The 18,342-nt window shown below is 35.5% G+C and overlaps 3 protein-coding genes across 5 annotated transcripts; all 3 read right to left on the reverse strand.

Annotated features, from left to right (window-relative positions):
• Positions 1–922: 922 nt before the first annotated feature.
• LOC116176560 (ras-related protein M-Ras-like) lies at positions 923–4,316 on the reverse strand. Of its 2 annotated transcripts, none has more exons than XM_031495184.1 (5): positions 4,161–4,316; positions 3,823–4,097; positions 3,617–3,770; positions 3,391–3,553; positions 923–2,222 (listed from the first exon to the last, which is right to left on the reverse strand). In XM_031495184.1, the coding sequence occupies exons 2-5, from the start codon at positions 4,007–4,009 to the stop codon at positions 2,130–2,132; spliced, it is 597 nt and encodes a 198-aa protein (XP_031351044.1). In that variant the 5' UTR covers positions 4,010–4,097; positions 4,161–4,316; the 3' UTR covers positions 923–2,129. The 2 variants fall into 2 exon arrangements, with proteins under 2 accessions (XP_031351044.1, XP_031351045.1); XM_031495185.1 differs by having other exon boundaries at positions 3,823–4,116; positions 4,161–4,220.
• A 1,529-nt stretch (positions 4,317–5,845) lies between these two features.
• LOC116176992 (ubiquinone biosynthesis O-methyltransferase-like) lies at positions 5,846–7,253 on the reverse strand. Its single transcript, XM_031495846.1, has 4 exons — positions 7,195–7,253; positions 6,605–7,021; positions 6,141–6,557; positions 5,846–6,045 (listed from the first exon to the last, which is right to left on the reverse strand). The coding sequence occupies exons 2-4, from the start codon at positions 6,843–6,845 to the stop codon at positions 5,930–5,932; spliced, it is 774 nt and encodes a 257-aa protein (XP_031351706.1). The 5' UTR covers positions 6,846–7,021; positions 7,195–7,253; the 3' UTR covers positions 5,846–5,929.
• Positions 7,254–9,424: 2,171 nt separating this feature from the next.
• Positions 9,425–18,311, reverse strand: LOC116175705 (GATOR complex protein MIOS-B). 2 transcript variants are annotated; one of them, XM_031493949.1, is made up of 11 exons: positions 18,064–18,307; positions 17,811–18,008; positions 11,804–12,121; positions 11,182–11,756; positions 10,898–11,136; positions 10,469–10,823; positions 10,281–10,419; positions 10,094–10,229; positions 9,834–10,044; positions 9,598–9,788; positions 9,425–9,545 (listed from the first exon to the last, which is right to left on the reverse strand). In XM_031493949.1, exons 1-11 carry the CDS (start codon positions 18,173–18,175, stop codon positions 9,464–9,466), a joined length of 2,556 nt encoding a protein of 851 aa, XP_031349809.1. In that variant the 5' UTR covers positions 18,176–18,307; the 3' UTR covers positions 9,425–9,463. The 2 variants fall into 2 exon arrangements, with proteins under 2 accessions (XP_031349809.1, XP_031349808.1); XM_031493948.1 differs by having other exon boundaries at positions 9,598–10,044; positions 18,064–18,311.
• Between the last annotated feature and the right edge of the window lie 31 nt (positions 18,312–18,342).

Genomic DNA, 18,342 nt, shown 5'->3' on the forward strand with positions numbered 1-18,342 from the left:
GTTTTTTGACTTCACTATGGCTATTGCGATCTACGCGGCCACACCAACTATGCACCCCCTTAGCTAATTGGTTTGAGGCCATACGTCTTTCAACCCATGGACTGATAATATTCGCAATATGGTGTCCCTTAAAATTTGTATGTCTTAAATACACCACTATGGTCCAAAAGCCTAAAAAAAATTCAACACACAAAATGATTGGCTTTGCAGCAAGAGCATAAGAAACCAATTAAAAATCACACATTGCGATATCACATTTCCACTTATTATGGGTGTATCGCTTTAAATGCGCCACTCTGTACACTTCAACCCAGATCTACAAGTAAAAAATAAAAGGAGAGAACCTTGCATTAAAAGGGGACTTGCTGGAAATGGACAATATCCAGATATTTGATACAAATGAATCTGGCGGCAATTTTAAAACGTGCGTAAACCAATTGGAAGAATTTTCGCCTTCACCTCTCGTCTGATTTTAAGACTCACTTTAGTTGGACAAAGATATTTAGTAATTCCCATGTAGGTTCACGTCAAATATGTAAAATAAATCTTTGAAACATTTATTCTTATTACATGTATAGAAATTGACTTTTACAACTGCATTTGTTAACAAACTAATGCAAAATAAATAATTTATGTATATAACTACCTACACCGATATTTATTTAAAAATTCACATTTTTTATTTCGCTAACAAAAAGTGATTAACAATGGAACAATGTATGAATATTTTTTGTATCTAAAAATTGTGATTACGACAATATAAAACTTTGCATCTTATATGCATAGTTCAACAAACCTTTGGTAAAATGGTATTTAAATAAGAAAAAAATATGTGTACTTATAATTAGGTACACAAATCACAGGTAAATAAGCGATATAGAAATGAATAGTCGTTGCAAACAATTATTGGCCATTGTGTTTCAAGTGAATGTTTACAACTAAACAATGAGCAAAACTTACAGCCTTATTTATGTATGCAACAATAGCAAAAGTTTACACGCAGTGAGTTAATAAAAGTACCTATAGTAAGAAGCATAGGAGAAAATTACTCTTATTAGGTCACTGCTTACAGTTAACACAAAACATTTTTTGGTATCAGTTATTTTAGTATATGAACACCACTGGAATTATTATTACAACTATACTTTCATCACAAAAAATTAATCTTTGGCATTTTAGTTCAGTTTCTCATTGTGTTAATAAAACACAAATTGTAAAACTTTTCTAGTATATAAAAGTATTCCAATGTAAATGCTAACTGTTATTTAAAGTGAAATAGAATACTGGCACATCAAGTACATAGTGGCGTCTGATAAAATGGAAAGGAGCATAATTCTAGATTTTAATTATTTTGGCAATTTTATTACTTTGATTCATTTGAAAATTTTGAACGTCTTTATTCGCAATTCAGATTAACACTAGAGGCGCTGGTGTAATTTGCAAATGGCGACTGTAGGTGGGGGCGGTTTGAAAACATAGGGTTATTTTATCACTTTTTAAGTGGAATTGTACTAGTTTTAAAGTGAATTGAGTTTCTACCGCCGTTTTTGAGACTTGCAAATATACCAAACCTCTCAATCCTATCGTACCTGAAAGGCTTTTTTATTAAAAACTCGAGGCTGTCTTGTAACAGCAACTCGCCGACACTCCCTTACGTCGATTATGCTTTAAAACAGCGTTACTATTCATGTGATAATTACACTGACCACAAAATCAACAATCGGTATTTTCGATGTGTCGTGCTTTAATAATTGACAATTTAAAACAGTGGCCTTCTCCCACCTGTATTAATTACAATGTCTGCCACTAGAAGTCTCTGTTAATCTAAATCCCGAATAATGTCTTCATAAAATTTTAACAGAGGCAATCAGCCTCATAAAATGCCACAAATTTCATCTTTCTCTGAAGACGTAGGTACTAAAAGCAGCAAACAACCAGACACTAACAAATTCACATCTTTGCCATATTATTAAATATGTTCAAAAAATTGACCAAAATTTCTTTAAAACTGACAACAACAGTATAAATTCTATTAACTCCTTACCATTTTAAAATTGTGCATAAAATGACAAAAAATTAGGACCGTTTGTTTACAGCCTAAACCAAGTCTCCGGGACAACCGAAATCAATCATTGTAACACACATTTATTCAAAACCTGCAGCTTTTTCTTCTTCCGCTTTTCTAAATCCGCCTGAGGTTGATTTCTGATGATGCGCACAACCTTTGGATAATAATAAATTATTAAGACAGAACCGAGGACAGAACATTCTGATAACCATGACTAAACGCATATACAGGGTGTCCTAAAACAAGATGAAGATGGAGATCAAGGTCAATGGGCAATGTTTTGCATATTTAAATTCTGTTTAAAACTATTTTCATAAATGGGAACTGTATTGGATTTTTATGTGATTAAAAATACATTCCTTTCCATAAAAATTAACTGTCAGATAAATTTAACGTATGACGCGATTAGTAGTACTTAAGGCGCGTATGTGCGCATTGGCCTTTATGGGTCCCACGAATCTTTTCTTCATATTATCTTGGTCTAGTCGAATATCGAAATTTCCCATCAAAATACTAATACTGTAGGTATATCATACTTTTATGACAAACACGTTTATTTATTTTATAAATATCTAGAGTAAGAGTAGATAAAGTATCACTTAACAGTGAGGGTAGATAACGTACAAACAAACGAATACGCAATCAATTACCTATATTTTCAGTAAAATTATGTAGTTATTAGTTTATGGCGGGACATTTCAAAACTAAACCCTTAAATCGCTCCAAAAGTACAACTATCAATTGATTGCTTTGATTATTAACGAGCGGTCCAGCTTGTTCCTAATTTTGGATGATGGGAATGCGATTCAAATGAATTTCTTTTTTGTCCTCTCATTCCGTAAAAATCCAATATGGCGCCCAAAGGAAATATGAAAATATGTAGTAACCTGTACCTTCTGCATCTAGCGTGATTATGGAGATTCAGATTCCAACCGTTTAAGCTACAGACATTTTCAGTTTTTCGGTATCTAGTTATTTAAAAAAAATTTTTGAATTTGAAATGCGTTTTTATAGTCAGAAAAAGGGGCAACTTTGTCCCATTCTCGACCCTTATAGGGTATCTTCGTAATTGTCCGTAATTGTCAATAAAAAAATATATAGATGTCACTTGTTCTGTTTGGGTCAAACTTAAAATGGTAAAAGCAAAATTTACACATTTTTGGCTTGCCTAAGAGATACAGGAGAAAATTCAAAAATTTCCATCTTCAAAAAATACTTACCAAGTTTACAGGTGCAATCTGATTTGAGCTTAGACACCCTGTATACAGTGCTTGATACAATACAAAATTTAAAAAAAAATGTTTTGCAAAAAGATAACTCACTTCATGAAAAGTGGCATCAATGTTGAGAGGCGGATCTTTGGCGCTTGTTTCGATATACGGTATTCCTAATTTGTGAGCTAATTCACGCCCTTGCTCTTCGGTTATTTTACGCAAATGAACTAAGTCAACCTTATTGGCAACCAATAGCATAGGATACACATCTCTATAAAATAATAAACGTGAAGATTCTTCTTTAATAACAAAACTACTAATTTAAATAGCTCACCTATCTTTAACGCGGAGAATTTGAGTATGAAAATGAATAATATTTTCATAACTGTTTTTGTCTGTAACAGAATAGACTAAGAGAAAACCGTCTCCTTTTCTCATGTACTGTTCTCTCATTGCACTAAACTCCTCTTGGCCTGCAGTATCTAAAACTGTTAGTAACGGTTTGAATACATTCATCTCATTTAAAAGAGAAAATCTTACCGTCTAAAATACACCACTGTCCATCAACCTCAACATGTTGCAGATAGCTATCCTCGATAGTCGGATCGTAATCGGTAACGAACATTTTTTGGAAAAACTGTATCGTAATTGCACTTTTACCAACGCCGCCATCTCCAACAACAACTAATTTGATTGTTGGAAGATTCTCGTTTGGAGGCCTAGTCATTGTGCCTCTCGTACTGAATTTTCTACTTCTGCTACCTATTGTGATCTTGCTTGAGGTAAAAAAATCACAAAATGGTCAGTCCAGCTTTCTAAAAATAATAGAAACGGCTACACTTAAGTTGGAGAGCTAACAATTAATCTAAGAAACTTACGCATTCATTGTTTTTTCGTTTAAGATCACTGTTCAATGTATTTTATTATTTATTAATTTAATTTTCTCATTCCTATTTTTATACTTGTCATTTTGTTAGATCAAATTCCCATTATTTCAAATTCATGAGATGATACTGATTCCGTTTGATAAAAATATACAACACGCGTCACCAAACCGAGTCATGTAAATGAAATAATGTACATTCGCGATTCAGATTAACACTAGAGGCGCTGATGTCATTTACAAATGGCGTGTATTGGTGGGAGCGGTTTGTAAACATTGGGCTATTCTCAGTGTTGTGACAGATACTTTTATTTGGGTATCTAGATACAGATACACTCGGAAAATTTTATCTAATAGATACATTTGCTTCAGTGGTATCTAGGCACAGATACATATATTTTTTATCTAGATAGCATAATAGTGAAAAAAGAAGTCTAGAAGGCCCTGGAATTGAATTTTAAAAACATTAACGTCTAACTAAAAGGAGATAAATACTCAAATTCAAATTAAGAGTTCAAATTTGCAAACGTTCACCTATTTTACCGAGGACCGAGATCCACTCATGTATAATAAATCCCATTTGTGATCGGATAATAAGAGGGAAGAGAAATGCAAGTGGAAAAATGGCGCAAATTACGTTACAATAACAACACTACTCGCTAGGCAGAATTTATTGTTGAATTTTGAAGCGTGCGTATATAAGCATCAGTTCAGTTTGACAATTGTATATGTCAAAGTGGAATTGTCCACTTAGAGCCATCGAATCAAAACTTATTTAATGCTAGACCTCGGACTTGGTAGGATATTTTTGGTGCTTGTTTTTTCGTGCGTACTTTTATGTAAGTAAGTAATGTATTAACTCTATAATTGTATTAAATTTTTATATTTGACAAACAATATATGTATACACAAAAAAAAATTATTTAAGGATCTAAAACGCCCAGATGCAATGAAAAATGTATCTAGTTAGAGCGACATCGTTTTTCAAAAATATCTACATAGGTATGTAGGTAGGTATCTATAATAGATACACGGAAAATATCTAGCGATAAAAGTAGGTATCTAGCTACTGTATCTAGCTACAATTGATTATCTAGATATGTCACAGCACATGGTTATTTGTTATTTCTAGCAGGTTTTTAAGGGAAATTGTACTAATTTGAAAGTGAATTGAGTTAAGCCTGCCGTTTGCGAAACGTGAAAACATACAACCCCTTAATCCTATCCTACCTGAAAGGCATTTTTCTTAAGAACTCGAGGCTGTCTTGAACCAATGCTTGAACTGACTTGAACACGCAATTAATTTTCTAATTACAAATAAAGATCACATATTAATATGTACTAAATTTCTAGTGCACTAGTTCAACTTCACAACTCGCCAACTCTCTCGTTGGTTATTGCCCTCTACTGCGAAAGCTTGTTGAGATTCCAGAACAAGAGAGGGATAATAAATAAATAACCTCTTATCCCAGCCGTACCTGGACGGAATTTCACGGAGATTATGGCGAGGATTCTATCCCTCCGTCTATTATAATTATAGGTACTATTCCGGAGATACTGTCACATAGGTACTGTTGCTTAATTTTAGAGGCTGAGATAACGTCCAAGATATCTGGCAGAACTGGGAGCCGAATCCGGCTTCTGTGTGTTCATCTTATCTAACACTATATAATGACTACACATGTCGCTATATTATTTATTAATTAATTACTTTGCACTTAATTATTGTGCTTAGAGAGTACCTAGGTAGTATATATAATTTTTTCATTCTTGTTTGACGAAGCGCGCAGCATAAGACATTGAGTGGCATCTACCCATGGTCCAAGTATCGGTAAAGAGATTATGATATATGCCTTTGGAAGCGATTAATTTGCACTTGTCTAAAATTTGAATTAAGAGCAAAAGATTTCCAGAAAGTTCCATACCAACCAAAGAGTATATAACGTTACGTTCTATACTCTTTGTTTCCACTTACACCACTTCATCATGTTTTCAAGATCTCCAATTGAAATAAATTTTCTCCACTCGGAATTACCCTTAGGTAAAGTACCCCACCATTCCGCTAAGATTTCAAGCAGAAACCAGGCGATCCATGTTTGGCTAAACCCACTTATGAATATTGAGCCGCCAGGTTTTAGGCAGCGCACGCAGCTTTTCAGCAGTACGTCTTTCTCAACCACGTGTTGAATGACAGTGTTTAATACGACCAAGTCGTATTTCTCGGCATTACTTAAACAGTGCTCTTCTGCAGATTGTAAAATGTAGTTTATGTTCGTAATCTTTGGATCGGCGCTTTTCAGGTGTTCTTTAGCAACCTCCAGAACATAGCTGTTTATGTCAATTCCTGTGATATCACCACCATATTTTGACAACATTTCGCACATAATTCCCCCTTAATATAACAAAAGTATTAACTTTTTAACCAGTTGGTAATCTTACCTCCACAGCCCACTTCTAAAATCTTCAATCCTGTAAATGGTTTCTCACTCTCAGCGTATTTTATATCGAGCAATCCAGAGTTAATGATCTCTTCCACCATGTATGGTACTACGTTTGAATCGTAAAGGTACTGACCATGATACTCTCCCTTCAAGTCCCACCACACGCTGCTCATTTTTTTAAAGTGAGCGGCCTCCTTTAGATCTGCACTAGGACATTCTACAACGAGTTTATTGGCCATTTGTTGCTCAAAAGTCGAACCAAAATTATTGATCTTAACTCTCTTTTGGCAAAGTCAACAATAAACAAATGCGACTATATCCATTGCTAAATAATTCAACTTATCACAAAAAGAAGTGCCTCTATAACATTGATGTAGGTACATATCGCACCCTGATGAGTGCAACGTACGAGTATCTAAAACAAAGATTAAATATTGCGAGTTGAGTTCATATATGCTACAGTATATGGAATGGAATATATTGTACTGATTATATTATATTTCTTAAGAGTGTTAAATAATATAACGAGTAGTAATATATTGTCAATTTGAAAATATGAATACCTACACCTAAAGTAAGTATAGATACCTTGTGACTTAGGTCCGTTTGTCTTGGATAGACAAAAATGTATTGCCATCTGCTTTCATGATACTATAATAATCATTATTATTATATTATCATTATTATTATTATAGTATCATGATCTGCTTTTATCTCGTTTGTTTTTAAACTGGCTCAAGCAACACTATCGCAACTATTGCATTAGTCATCGTTTGATATTAACATAAAAAATTATTGACGATGTAAAAAGACTTTCGTGATTCTGGAAACATAAATTATTCATATATTTCTTGTAAAATGTAATGTTGAACAACTTCTACTCATACTGTCATTTAAAAAAAGAATCTATGAACCGACTTCTTATTCGTTATTCCTCAATAGTTGTTTGTATAACAGAGGTAGATAACTCTCGCCAGGAAAGATTGCCGGTCACAGCTCACCTTGTGTCGATCTACAATCTATGTTTTTCTTAAGATGCGAGTGACTTCCGGAATAGGATCGTGCCAATGTTGAACGAAAAGTCTTTTTGTTCAACATTGACACGATACTATCCCGGAAGTCGCTCACATCTTTAGAAAAACATAGATTGTAGACCGGGATCAAGTGTTCTGTGACCGGCAATCCTTCCTGGCGAGAGGTTTATTAAGTACTTATCTCTATAAAATTAATGATATTCTTTATTGGCCAAATTTTTATCGCACCATCCTAGGCACTATCTTATTTCTTCTTTGGGGAGCATCAGGGGTCCTGAATAGACATTTTTCAATTCAATGTCTTCAATATGGTGGATTAACCGTCTTTGCATTTGATTAGTAAAAACTTCCTTTTATACCTAGTCCTTTCATTCGAAGAAATAAAGGCAAGATATTGTGACCGAAGATCGTTATGATTAAACGTGTTGGGGCGGAAGACACCTAAATTGAAGATTATCGCCTTTATCGTCTTCGCCAACGAGTTGTTATGGTACCAATAATTCACCACCGCTCATTATTGAACTACAACGCAACATTCGTCAGTCTGGACAAAGAGTATACAAAGATACTCTTTGGTCTGGACGATGCTGCACGCTTTTTAGGAAACTTGATTAATACAATTTCATCATCAGACCTTGGGTCAATTATACTAATTATAAATGTGTTTGTGCAGATACAAAGTCTGATAATGTTGTATGCATTATTTCGAAATCGTAACCTGTAGAAAACTCCCAATTATAATTAAAATTTTAATTACATATACAACTTATTTATAACTAAAAATAGAGCAATACATCAACATTATTAAACAAAACTTAAAGATTAAACCGCTAGGAGAAGTTCAGATGAACCATTTTCAGAAGAACACATTTACCTTACTCTACTACTCGAACCTATCGTTCATAGGTACCTATAGATATATGAATCTTCAAAATGGAAGTAAAACTGTGGTAACGAGACGAATCGTTCATCGGATTCATAAATATTAATTATTATAGGTCAGACCAAAGTGGCCACAATTGAAATTGTATAATAGTTGTTATTTCTTACAAAATAATTTATCTCGCATTCGCATTTGGTTAGGTTTCCATTTAAACTGGGTTTATTTAATATTGTAATCATAAAGAGGTACCGTGACCAGGATACGTTTTTGCTTTTCTTTGCGTTCTAGTTCCTTACCGTTTTGAGTTCAATACCTACCTATCCTCCACTGATGCAGAGAACTAAATTAAACAAGTAAAAAGATTTTTGCCCTAAGGCCATACCTATGTGCGCTGTTTTTCATTATTAGAGGCATATATCGATAAAATTTTAAAGAAATATCTTCATAAATAAGTAAGTTTACACTTACTGCGCAGTTGATATTGTGCGTTCTGCGCATGCGCATATTAATCTGATATTTACAATACGCAATATGTTTGCTTTTACTATAAGCATCTTTGGTTAAAATTTCAAAAAAATATCTCAATAAATAAGAAAGTTGGCATTGCGCAGTCCGCGCATGCGCACATCTGATTATTACTATATGCCATATAGTTGCCTTTACTGCAAGTATCTGTGATTAAAATTTCAACCAAATAAAAAAGTTAACATTGCGCAGTTCAATCGTCAAGATTTTCCTTGACTCGGGTGCCAGAGCGATACGCTACCAAATGCAAAAAGAACGAACTAAATATCTTGAAAATTGTAGGAGTAGTTAAGGCCTCGGACCGACGGACGGACAGAGGAAGTGGCTGCAATAGCGCATCCAACTTCGTTGGAAAATGCGCTAAAAAGTAACTACATATAAAATAGTGTTTTATTATTTATTTAAAAATTTGGTCTTACGTACTAATTTCATTACTTAATGAGTCAACTGAAAAGCAACGACATGTACATGGGGTCACTGGACACTCGGAATGTTCCCTAGAAAAAGTATTTCTAAAACCATAATACAACAAAACAATGAGCAGCTTACTTAAACCAATGTATCATGTGTGAGGCATGGCCCCCGTGCCTACAAGTCTGACACCATGTAAACCAGTGTGAAAATTCTGCCAAACGGTTATCTCCATCATCACTATTGTGCAGCCCGGTCGTCGTTCCCATGTGCATTAAACAAATGGCACAACGTGGTAAAGGTTTGCGACAATTTGGACATGAAGACATCTGAAAAGTGAAAGTTAGAAAGCTAAACATACAACTTTGGCACACCTTTAACTTGTTTGGGGTACCTCCCATTCTAGAAAAGGTACCCCTACCCCTATTTAAACCCTGCATGAAAGCCGATATACTTTTACCACAAAAATTACAGGAAATATACACTTGTTGTGGCGGTTTATCAGTAGGTCTATAAGAACTAAGCATTATGTCAAACAAGGCTCTTTCGTTCCACAGTTGCCAAGTATCCAATAAGTTTCGGTAACTGTCAATGATTAATATAAGTTTGCGATTGCAATGCTGAAAATACATACCTCGATACCCATTCCTTTACAGCATTTCCAAACATATCATTCGAAAAAGCCTTTACTCCAATGATAGTAGTCGACTGAATATCGCCTGTGGTATCCAAATATTTTTGTAACAGACGAATTCCATCATTACTATTACCTGAATAGTTATGTTCGCATAATAATAGTAAAATCACAGACATTTACTAACCAGTAAGTAAAATACCGTCTAAATTACCGTCATCAATGAGTTGTGACGTTAAGTTTCGAAGGTAGTCGTGGAGCTTAGAATCGGAGAGAAAAGTGCACGCAAAAGCAATTCGATCACAAACCAACATTCCATCTTCATTCTGTAATCAAAGACAGTATACAATGGGAAATACAGCACGTGGTGTGTACCAAAACATTTTCGTAGCTGTAATTTTCGGCGGTTAGAAACGCAAACATCGCTCGCAAGTAGGGATCTGTGAGTTGCGCTCTTGTAGCCGAACACAACTGCCGCCACATGCTCGTTTTATCATCTGAAAAGCCCGCGAGCGCCATGGCGACGACGTTCAAGTTCGGTAAACCATTTTCCGAGCCCTGATTTAAAATGTCCAAAGCCATCTTGATTTTTAAATTGAACACGGAGATTGCCGCAGCGCGTGAGTACGCCTGCTCCTTTTGCAGTCTTTCCAAAAATAAGCTGAGGGAGCTGACGTCTCTTTCAAAGTACCAACCGCACAAATGTAACGCTTTGTCTCTATCTTCGTGCCTTAAAAAAGGTGCGAGTTGTTATAGGAAGGAACTAGATAAAGTGCCCTCTCAGGGTACTATTAGATGACTTACTTATAAATTTTTGCTGAACTGTAACAATTGACATTCCCAAGATCAGTCCACGCCATAGATATAAGTTCAGATTTATTAATTGTTCCATCCATCTTCAAAACAGCTCGCACACCCGGATGCTTTGAATTGTATCCTCTTAAAATCCCTTCTTCGACAAGCTGGGAACTTATTTGAAGCCAATTCCAACATTTTGACACCATAACATCGTCTATTAACTCTCCATTTTTTAAAAAATCGTCCTATATACAACATGAAGCAGTCGGCAAGATTATTTTAGAACTTACTTTTAGTCCGTAACCATCGATGGCTCTTTGTTTTATTTTATGAGATATATCGCATAATGTACCGTACAAGCTCGTGTCATCGTTTATGCACTTCATTGTTTTGCTACCAAAAGTCCAGACCATATTAGAATTCGGCGCCCAGTTCAGAGTGATCCGGTCACATACTGTGAAATCGTTGACGGAACCGGACAAGGCAATAGTCAGAAGTCTATTTTCATAAGAATGATGCCACGAAAATGAGGTAATGTTGTGTGGAGAACCGGGTACAATAACCCTTTCAAGAACCGACGGTTCAACTTCTTCGGTACCGACAAATGTGTGTTGAATATCATATAAAGTTATCACAGAACTGTCCCTTTGGAGCGAGGTTAACAAATTATGTCTTGTTGGAGACCAGCCTATTTTAATCACCGATTTACTATGCGGTAGCGTGACAATGGGTTTTTCAAAATTTCTCGTATCCCATACGCATACTTGGTTATCAATAAATGATGCCAAGTGCTTATCATTGTGAGGGTCAATACATAGCCCATAAACTGCTTTGGTTAAGGTCGAATTTACAGCCTTACTGGAATCTACAAATGGATAATTATGGATTTAATACTTATATACACTTCATCACCTCTAAAATCGATTAATTTAATATTTTTAAGGTTCATTCCGACAGCGACACATTTACTGTTCGAATTGAACCACGCCAAACTGTGCGTCATTTCAGAAACTCCGAATTCGGCGACCGGTTTTGCCAATTCTAAACCGGGGGCCATAGTGTTAACCACTAATTTTCCGGAGCCATTCATATCGCTCACTGTTGGACATTTCATGATATCCCATAGCAGTAGAGAATGATCCGAACGATACTTGTCCAAACCGGCCGCTATTAAGTTTCCTTCTATCGGATTCCAGGCGACCACATTGCATTGCCGTGGATGACGTGGTACTGTAATTATAAACAATTCTTGCTAACAGTAAAATGCACTTCAAAATCTTTCACAACATAAAATGTAGGTATATAATGTTGATACCCTCTTTCAAAAATTTATTTATTCCTTCATTTCCGAGAATAACCTATGGAGAGAAATGGCATATGGCACTGATTTACCAGGGATCTTCCAAAATGTTAGGGGTGGGCAACAACGGAATTATTGAAGAGTGGCCCTACTATAGCAATCCCTTGAGATAATAATTTTATGCAGTAGATTTCAAGGAAAGACACAATGCTAGACTATCAATTTTCAAAACGTCTGACATTGTGTCATACAACAGCCGAATATTCTTTTGTACATGCATGGTAATCCTGCTATTCCGTGGTATTTTCTAGTATTGGTCAACATATTTGAGCCATTGTATGGTCTATTTAATTGTCTCTAGAGAGTAAGTTTTTTTGACTAACTGTCAGTGAAACATTTGTGACCTTCCTTGTTCAAGCCTTTCACCCAGTGTTGACCTAAAACGTAGTTTATATGGGATAGTAAATTGCGATAGTACTTCTCCGAGAGTAACTTGCGCTAGCGTTTACATATAAGCAAGTTGTAAAAAGCAATTTCTTTCTCTCTTGCTTACAGCAATTTTTGGTCATATGGACTTTGTCTTTCTGGCCATCTTTCTGTGTACATAACTTGCGAACGGTTTCGATTTCAAAATTTTCCATTTTCATTCTGATTTCGCAGTAATAGGTAGAGAATGGTCAAAGAATTAACTGATTAAATTTTGGTCAATACTCGTCAATTGGACTTGATAACTCACGTACGGTTTCGAATTTTCCAATTCTGTTTTCAGTAATAGAGAACTGATTAAACTTTCTTTTGAATCAGTGTTTGCTATTATTTGTCACAAGTTTTTTAAAAAAATAAATGGATCGACAAAACCGTGGTGAACAAAATTTCACAATAACACGCAAACTACACTACTGTATGATCTAAATAATAATGGCGGTATTCGGATTTTTGTTTGACATTCCTGTGAGTCACAAGGCTGTGACTCCCAGACCCCAACGCAGGCGCACGAAGCAGTCTATTGTGTTTTAGATTGTCCCATGTTGCTGGTACTGGCTTTCGGTTGGCATAACGCCATTTCACATTTGAATTCGGGGTAGATAATGCAAATTGGCCCCATTGGAAACCAGGTGTCTAATTCTTGACAGGATAGCTTCCTAGCTGAAACCAAAAATTGCCAACATATGTACGCACGGGACTTACCAGAGAAATTTCGTTTAAATTGCTTCAGAAACAAGATCGTTGCGTTTTGCACATATGCAACACAATTTTTTGACTTTGACAATTTTTTTTGACGTTTTTTGATAATATAACCCGGCCCAATTTTTTGTAGGTTGTACACAGGAAAATAAGGTCTTCCAAATAATAGAATAAAAATTTTAGGTTGCTATTTGAAAAAAAAAGTTCGATGCCGTTACGGCGCTCCAACATTTTTTTTCAAAAATCCGGCCCGTTATTTTTCTGTTCGGTATGCCTAAAACATATATACAAAATTTCAACAAAATCCGTCGAGCCGTTTTCTCAGAAAATTGCCAACAAACGTACGTACGTACATACAGACGGAAAAAAATTTTATTCTTTAAAAGTTGCTTAAAATGGTCTAAAACGTCGACATTTGATGAAATTTTGAAATGTTCAAAAAACGGCTATCGCAATAGCTACCTAGCACATGCTAGGAAGCTAAAAATTGAATTAATTCTTAAGACTTTTTTTTAAAAAGTCCTTTGAATTAATTTGCGAATTAAATCAAATTAATTCGTACCAAACATGCTGTTAGGAGTTCGAAAACATTTTTTTGTTTTTTTGAAAATTGTTTGTTTAGGCAGAGCTTCTGTTTGTTTGTTGATTTTCAAATCTCATCAGGTTTTCTGCGTATCAAAAAACAGAAGAGGGTACTGTGACAGTAGCTTTTATTTTGAATTCAAGTTTGTCGAGTTTTTTTGCAAAAATGCGTACAGTAGAATTTTTCTGGTCGTAGAATTATCATAGTGAAATTATTTCTCTCCACACAAAAAATTCTATACACTTTTTCGCTGGGAGTAATATTTAAAAAAATATTTAAGGGGGAAAGTTAATTATCAACGCGACGCAAAATGAATGTTATAGTTGTGTATTAATAAGTCATTGAACAACCGAGCCACGCGAAAGTTCTCCTAGTCTACTGGAACAATCTCATTCAAGCAGGTAGGTAGGTGAAAGGGGGGGGGGAGGGCGATCAAAGGGTAAAGAAAATGAACTTACTATAGTAAGTAATCTGTAGCCGTAACAGATTTCGCTTTAAAATCCGAGATAAAATCACACTGGTCACATTTTAAATCCTTGGGAGTTCCATGTCTTAACAGACGTTAGATGATAAGATGTGCTTTACGACTGGATTTATGTTTGGTGACGAAATCGCACTGGACACACTTTATCTTGGTGTCCAAGTTGGTAACTTTATATGTTAATAAATGTGTTTTATAATTAGATTTATCTTTCCTTGCATAAGTCAAACTGGACACATTAAATTCTTGGTAGTTTCATGTTAAAATGCTCTTACGCATGTGCGGTGTTCTACTTACGGTGCAAAATATACCTATCTCTGCCTGTGTTGGGTATGCTCTTTATTGAAAGTAAATGAGGGGCTTTATTTATGCATATATGATCTAAGCGAAAATAGAAAATAGTAGTTTCTTTACGTCTTCGACGCCCGTGTGGCACAGATCAGTTAAAGCTGGACTGTGGACCTAAGAGTCCCTGGTTCGAATCCGGGTTTGGGCATGGATATTTGTAAATGTATAGTGGGGTTGGGTTGGTAGAGCAGCCTTAGCTGAAACCCCGCCCACTCAAAAATAAAAATAAAGGCAAAATAAAATAAATAAAATAAAAAGAGAATAATTGTATTTTTAAGACAAAATGCCATTTACACATTTAGAACTATGCGATACAGGGAATGTTGCATTAAAAAAGTCCGTTTTTGTCAATATTTTGAGAACGCGACTGTCAATTGTTCATCTGTTGCCACCATTGTAATTAGTGTAAAAAACACACTAGTTCTCCATTTAACTGACGTATCTCTTATAATAACGAAGTTAGTAATAGGTAGTGCCAACTTAAGTTTGAAGGCCCTGTAGGTATATTACCCACCTCGTTGCCCACTTATTATAAAAGATTCACCAAACACCTAAAGTGTGGGCTCGCCAGAGCTATATGAACTTACTTTCACCCGTCTTATAAGAATAGATTCACCCTCAGATTCACCAAACACCTAAACTGTGGGCTCACACTTCTGTGGGAGCCTACTTTGAAGAAGCCCCGTTAGTATACTGCCATGTTCAGTGGCGGATTTACATATAGGCACGTGCCTAGGGGCGGCAGCTTTAGAGGGCGGCATTTTTTGCACTAAGTATATTTATTTTAGATAACATTTTAAGTTTTAAAATAAATCCCCTAACAAGATACAAATGACAAAAATCTTTAATTAAAATTATGAAATAAATTGGAATTGGTAGATAGTTTAAACCGAGGTTTAAACAAACTGTAACTATAACAACGATAATCGACAATGCAAGATTATTTTGGGGCGCATACCTTTTGGTGTGCCTAAAGTCACTAGATATAGAAAGTACCGCAATCATCCGCCATTTTTGGGCAAATTTGCTGCCAACTTAAAAAAATTGCCAAATAAAATCTGAATAGCTGTAATTTTTTATAACCTAACTTCATAGTACTGTCATGTTTTATGTGTTTTATAAACATATATACAGATATCTCCAAACAGGTGGAACAATCCCTAACATTAAAGTTACTAGAATCTGGTAACTTCCGCCATTTTTAGGCAAAAATCATGCGTTCTCTCTCTAACTATACTGCATTCATTATAAGAAGGTAGTAGATGGCGCTGTGTTTCAAGACAAACACACAGGAAAAATATAAAACGGCACCAAATTATTGTAAAGTAGAAATATTCAGCACTGCGAACATAAATAAATCTATGACCATAACAACTAATGACACTTCGGCAGTTTAGTTGGCAACAGAAACTACCACCTTACAAAATTGACTAGTCGATTTATGTTTCATTGTAATACTACCTCGTGTTTTAACCAATCACAGTGAAGGTCAAAGCTTCCCTATGCTTTTTACCGCTACCTTCTTAAAATGAATACAGTATAGGGCGCAAAAAATTTAAATCCGCCACTGGCCATGTTCAATGTATAAACCTATAGCATGTCTGAAATGTGATTTGGTGATCATTCTGCCCTCGATTCTGCCTATGGTAATATGTTGGTATTCCAAAGAATTCCAAGTCATGGTTTATAATAGCCCCCGATTCTATTAGCCAGCAGTGCTCTCTATTAAGTATAGACCTCTTACGCTAATTACTCGAAGTTCAGGTGTTTAGCAGGTCAAACGGCATTTTCTTGTTGAGCTCAACACGTCAGATTCACGTGTCACCAGTAATAGTAAGTGTATATTGCCATATTTGCCCCACAGCAAAGAAAAGAATGACAAAAACATACTGCCCCAAAATGTAAAAAAACAATTTATGGAGAACACACATTTAAAAATTGAAAATGTGTCCCAAATGTTTTACAAAATTACTGTTTTTAAAATTTAAAAATTGGATGTTTATTTATGCTATTCGATGCCAATAAGTCATTTTTCTATTTCGGTGTCACAATGATGATTTTGTACAACTGTTAGTTGTACAAAGACAGTGATTATAGTCGTTTTTTTTTGGAAACACATCTCTTAAGTTGGCAGTTACTAGTTAGTACAAGCAGGTACTTCATTGGGTACTTCCTTAGAGAAGGAAAGAATGAGGAGTGATAATATTGATCGTAAAGTGTAGCCCACATTTGTTTGTTATTCCACCGAAAACTAACCTCAAATTTATACCTGTGAAACGAAATACTTTCGTGTGTTTTTTGGCTATTACTTCCGTGCACTACAATGTACCATTGTCCAATAATGTTTTTAATCGCATATTTCGAGACTTAAGGATCGCATAATCACGAAAATGAAAAATTAAACAAATTTTGGCTCCGAAAATATGGCCGCCCCAGGTTTCACCGCGCAGCATTGCGCTGGATAGGATATTGTCAGTCCCCTTTCTTTCATAGTCTAAGGGTACTTCCATGTTTGAACTTCAAAATGTCAGTCTTACTACGCTGCCAACCTAAAACTTAACGGCATAAAAAGTGTTCCCAACATAAAACATGTTAGTTCTAATGTTCCCTATAGTTTCTGATAATGATTTTTTTAATTAAATTAAAGCACCGAAATAGAAAAAATAGTATGAAAAACGCGTGTTACAATGCTTTATTGTAATACTCCTATCTTGCGGACACTCGTGGCTACGCTTCGCGTCGCCACTCGTGCCACAAGATAGTCGTATTACAATAGGTCGCATTGTAACACTTGTCTTTCAATATACTATTGTGTCCCCTTCGGTGTCCCCTTTATTGCCTTACATTCTCGCTTATGTTCCAATAATACTACATCTCCTTTTTTTCCTATCATTTTCCCATGTACGTAAAATTTACGTGTCAACAGTATTATGCGGTACAAAATAGCAACAGTGTTCTAGCGTTAAATGTTACAACTTACACCCACTGTCATTTAACAGTGCAAACACAACATGAAACTTACCAAACTCTTTCCCTGGCAAAGACAAAGAGTCAAACTGAGACGGACCAAACGTCAGAAGTGTAACTCTACCATTGACTTGACCAATAGCTAGCAACAAGTCGCTTTCACACTTGGGATATATATCGATACATTTCACGTAATGGTGTGTAGAATTGGTAGCTAACAAGTTGGCGCCAATTGTATTCGATAGTTTAACAGCTACAAATGAAGAAGATTTAAGTTGAGACTTGAATCTAAAGCCTAAGTACAGTACTTGGTATACAACCATCTCGAAGCGACACAGTCTCGTACAAGTTCAATTCAGAACCCCACGTTATAAACTTATTGGCAGCCGGCGTCCACTGAATTTCAAGCTTTGAAGACATGGCTTTACATATTCGTAGATTCGAAATTATTTAAACAATAGTAGAGGAAAATACCAAATTAAGTTAGGTTAGGTGGAGATTTTGTTGTCAAACTCTCTATCGCATGAAATTCGTTTAACGTATGTACGAAAAGTGAGAAGGAGTATGCGTCAATTCGTAGATCTAAG

Source organism: Photinus pyralis, unplaced genomic scaffold (genome assembly GCF_008802855.1).
Source record: "Photinus pyralis isolate 1611_PpyrPB1 unplaced genomic scaffold, Ppyr1.3 Ppyr1.4_LG7, whole genome shotgun sequence".
NCBI lineage: Eukaryota > Metazoa > Arthropoda > Insecta > Coleoptera > Lampyridae > Photinus > Photinus pyralis.

Bases quoted from the DNA above. Each gene is read 5' to 3' on its own strand.
- LOC116175705 (XM_031493948.1), bottom strand. From the start codon at position 18,175: ATGTCTTCAAAGCTTGAAATTCAGTGGACGCCGGCTGCCAATAAGTTT. The intron at 12,122-17,810 runs GTAAGTTTCATG...TTATAATTACAG, and splicing joins TTTGCCAGGGAAAGAGTTTG to TACCACGTCATCCACGGCAA. The intron at 10,420-10,468 runs GTACACACCACG...CTTTGATTACAG, and splicing joins ACAGCTACGAAAATGTTTTG to AATGAAGATGGAATGTTGGT.
- LOC116176992 (XM_031495846.1), bottom strand. From the start codon at position 6,845: ATGGCCAATAAACTCGTTGTAGAATGTCCTAGTGCAGATCTAAAGGAG. The intron at 6,558-6,604 runs GTAAGATTACCA...TGTTATATTAAG, and splicing joins TTTAGAAGTGGGCTGTGGAG to GGGGAATTATGTGCGAAATG. The intron at 6,046-6,140 runs GTAAGTGGAAAC...TTCAAATTTTAG, and splicing joins TGAAAACATGATGAAGTGGT to ACAAGTGCAAATTAATCGCT.
- LOC116176560 (XM_031495184.1), bottom strand. From the start codon at position 4,009: ATGACTAGGCCTCCAAACGAGAATCTTCCAACAATCAAATTAGTTGTT. The intron at 3,554-3,616 runs GTGAGCTATTTA...ATTATTTTATAG, and splicing joins ATTCTCCGCGTTAAAGATAG to AGATGTGTATCCTATGCTAT. The intron at 2,223-3,390 runs GTGAGTTATCTT...TATTATCCAAAG, and splicing joins TTGATGCCACTTTTCATGAA to GTTGTGCGCATCATCAGAAA.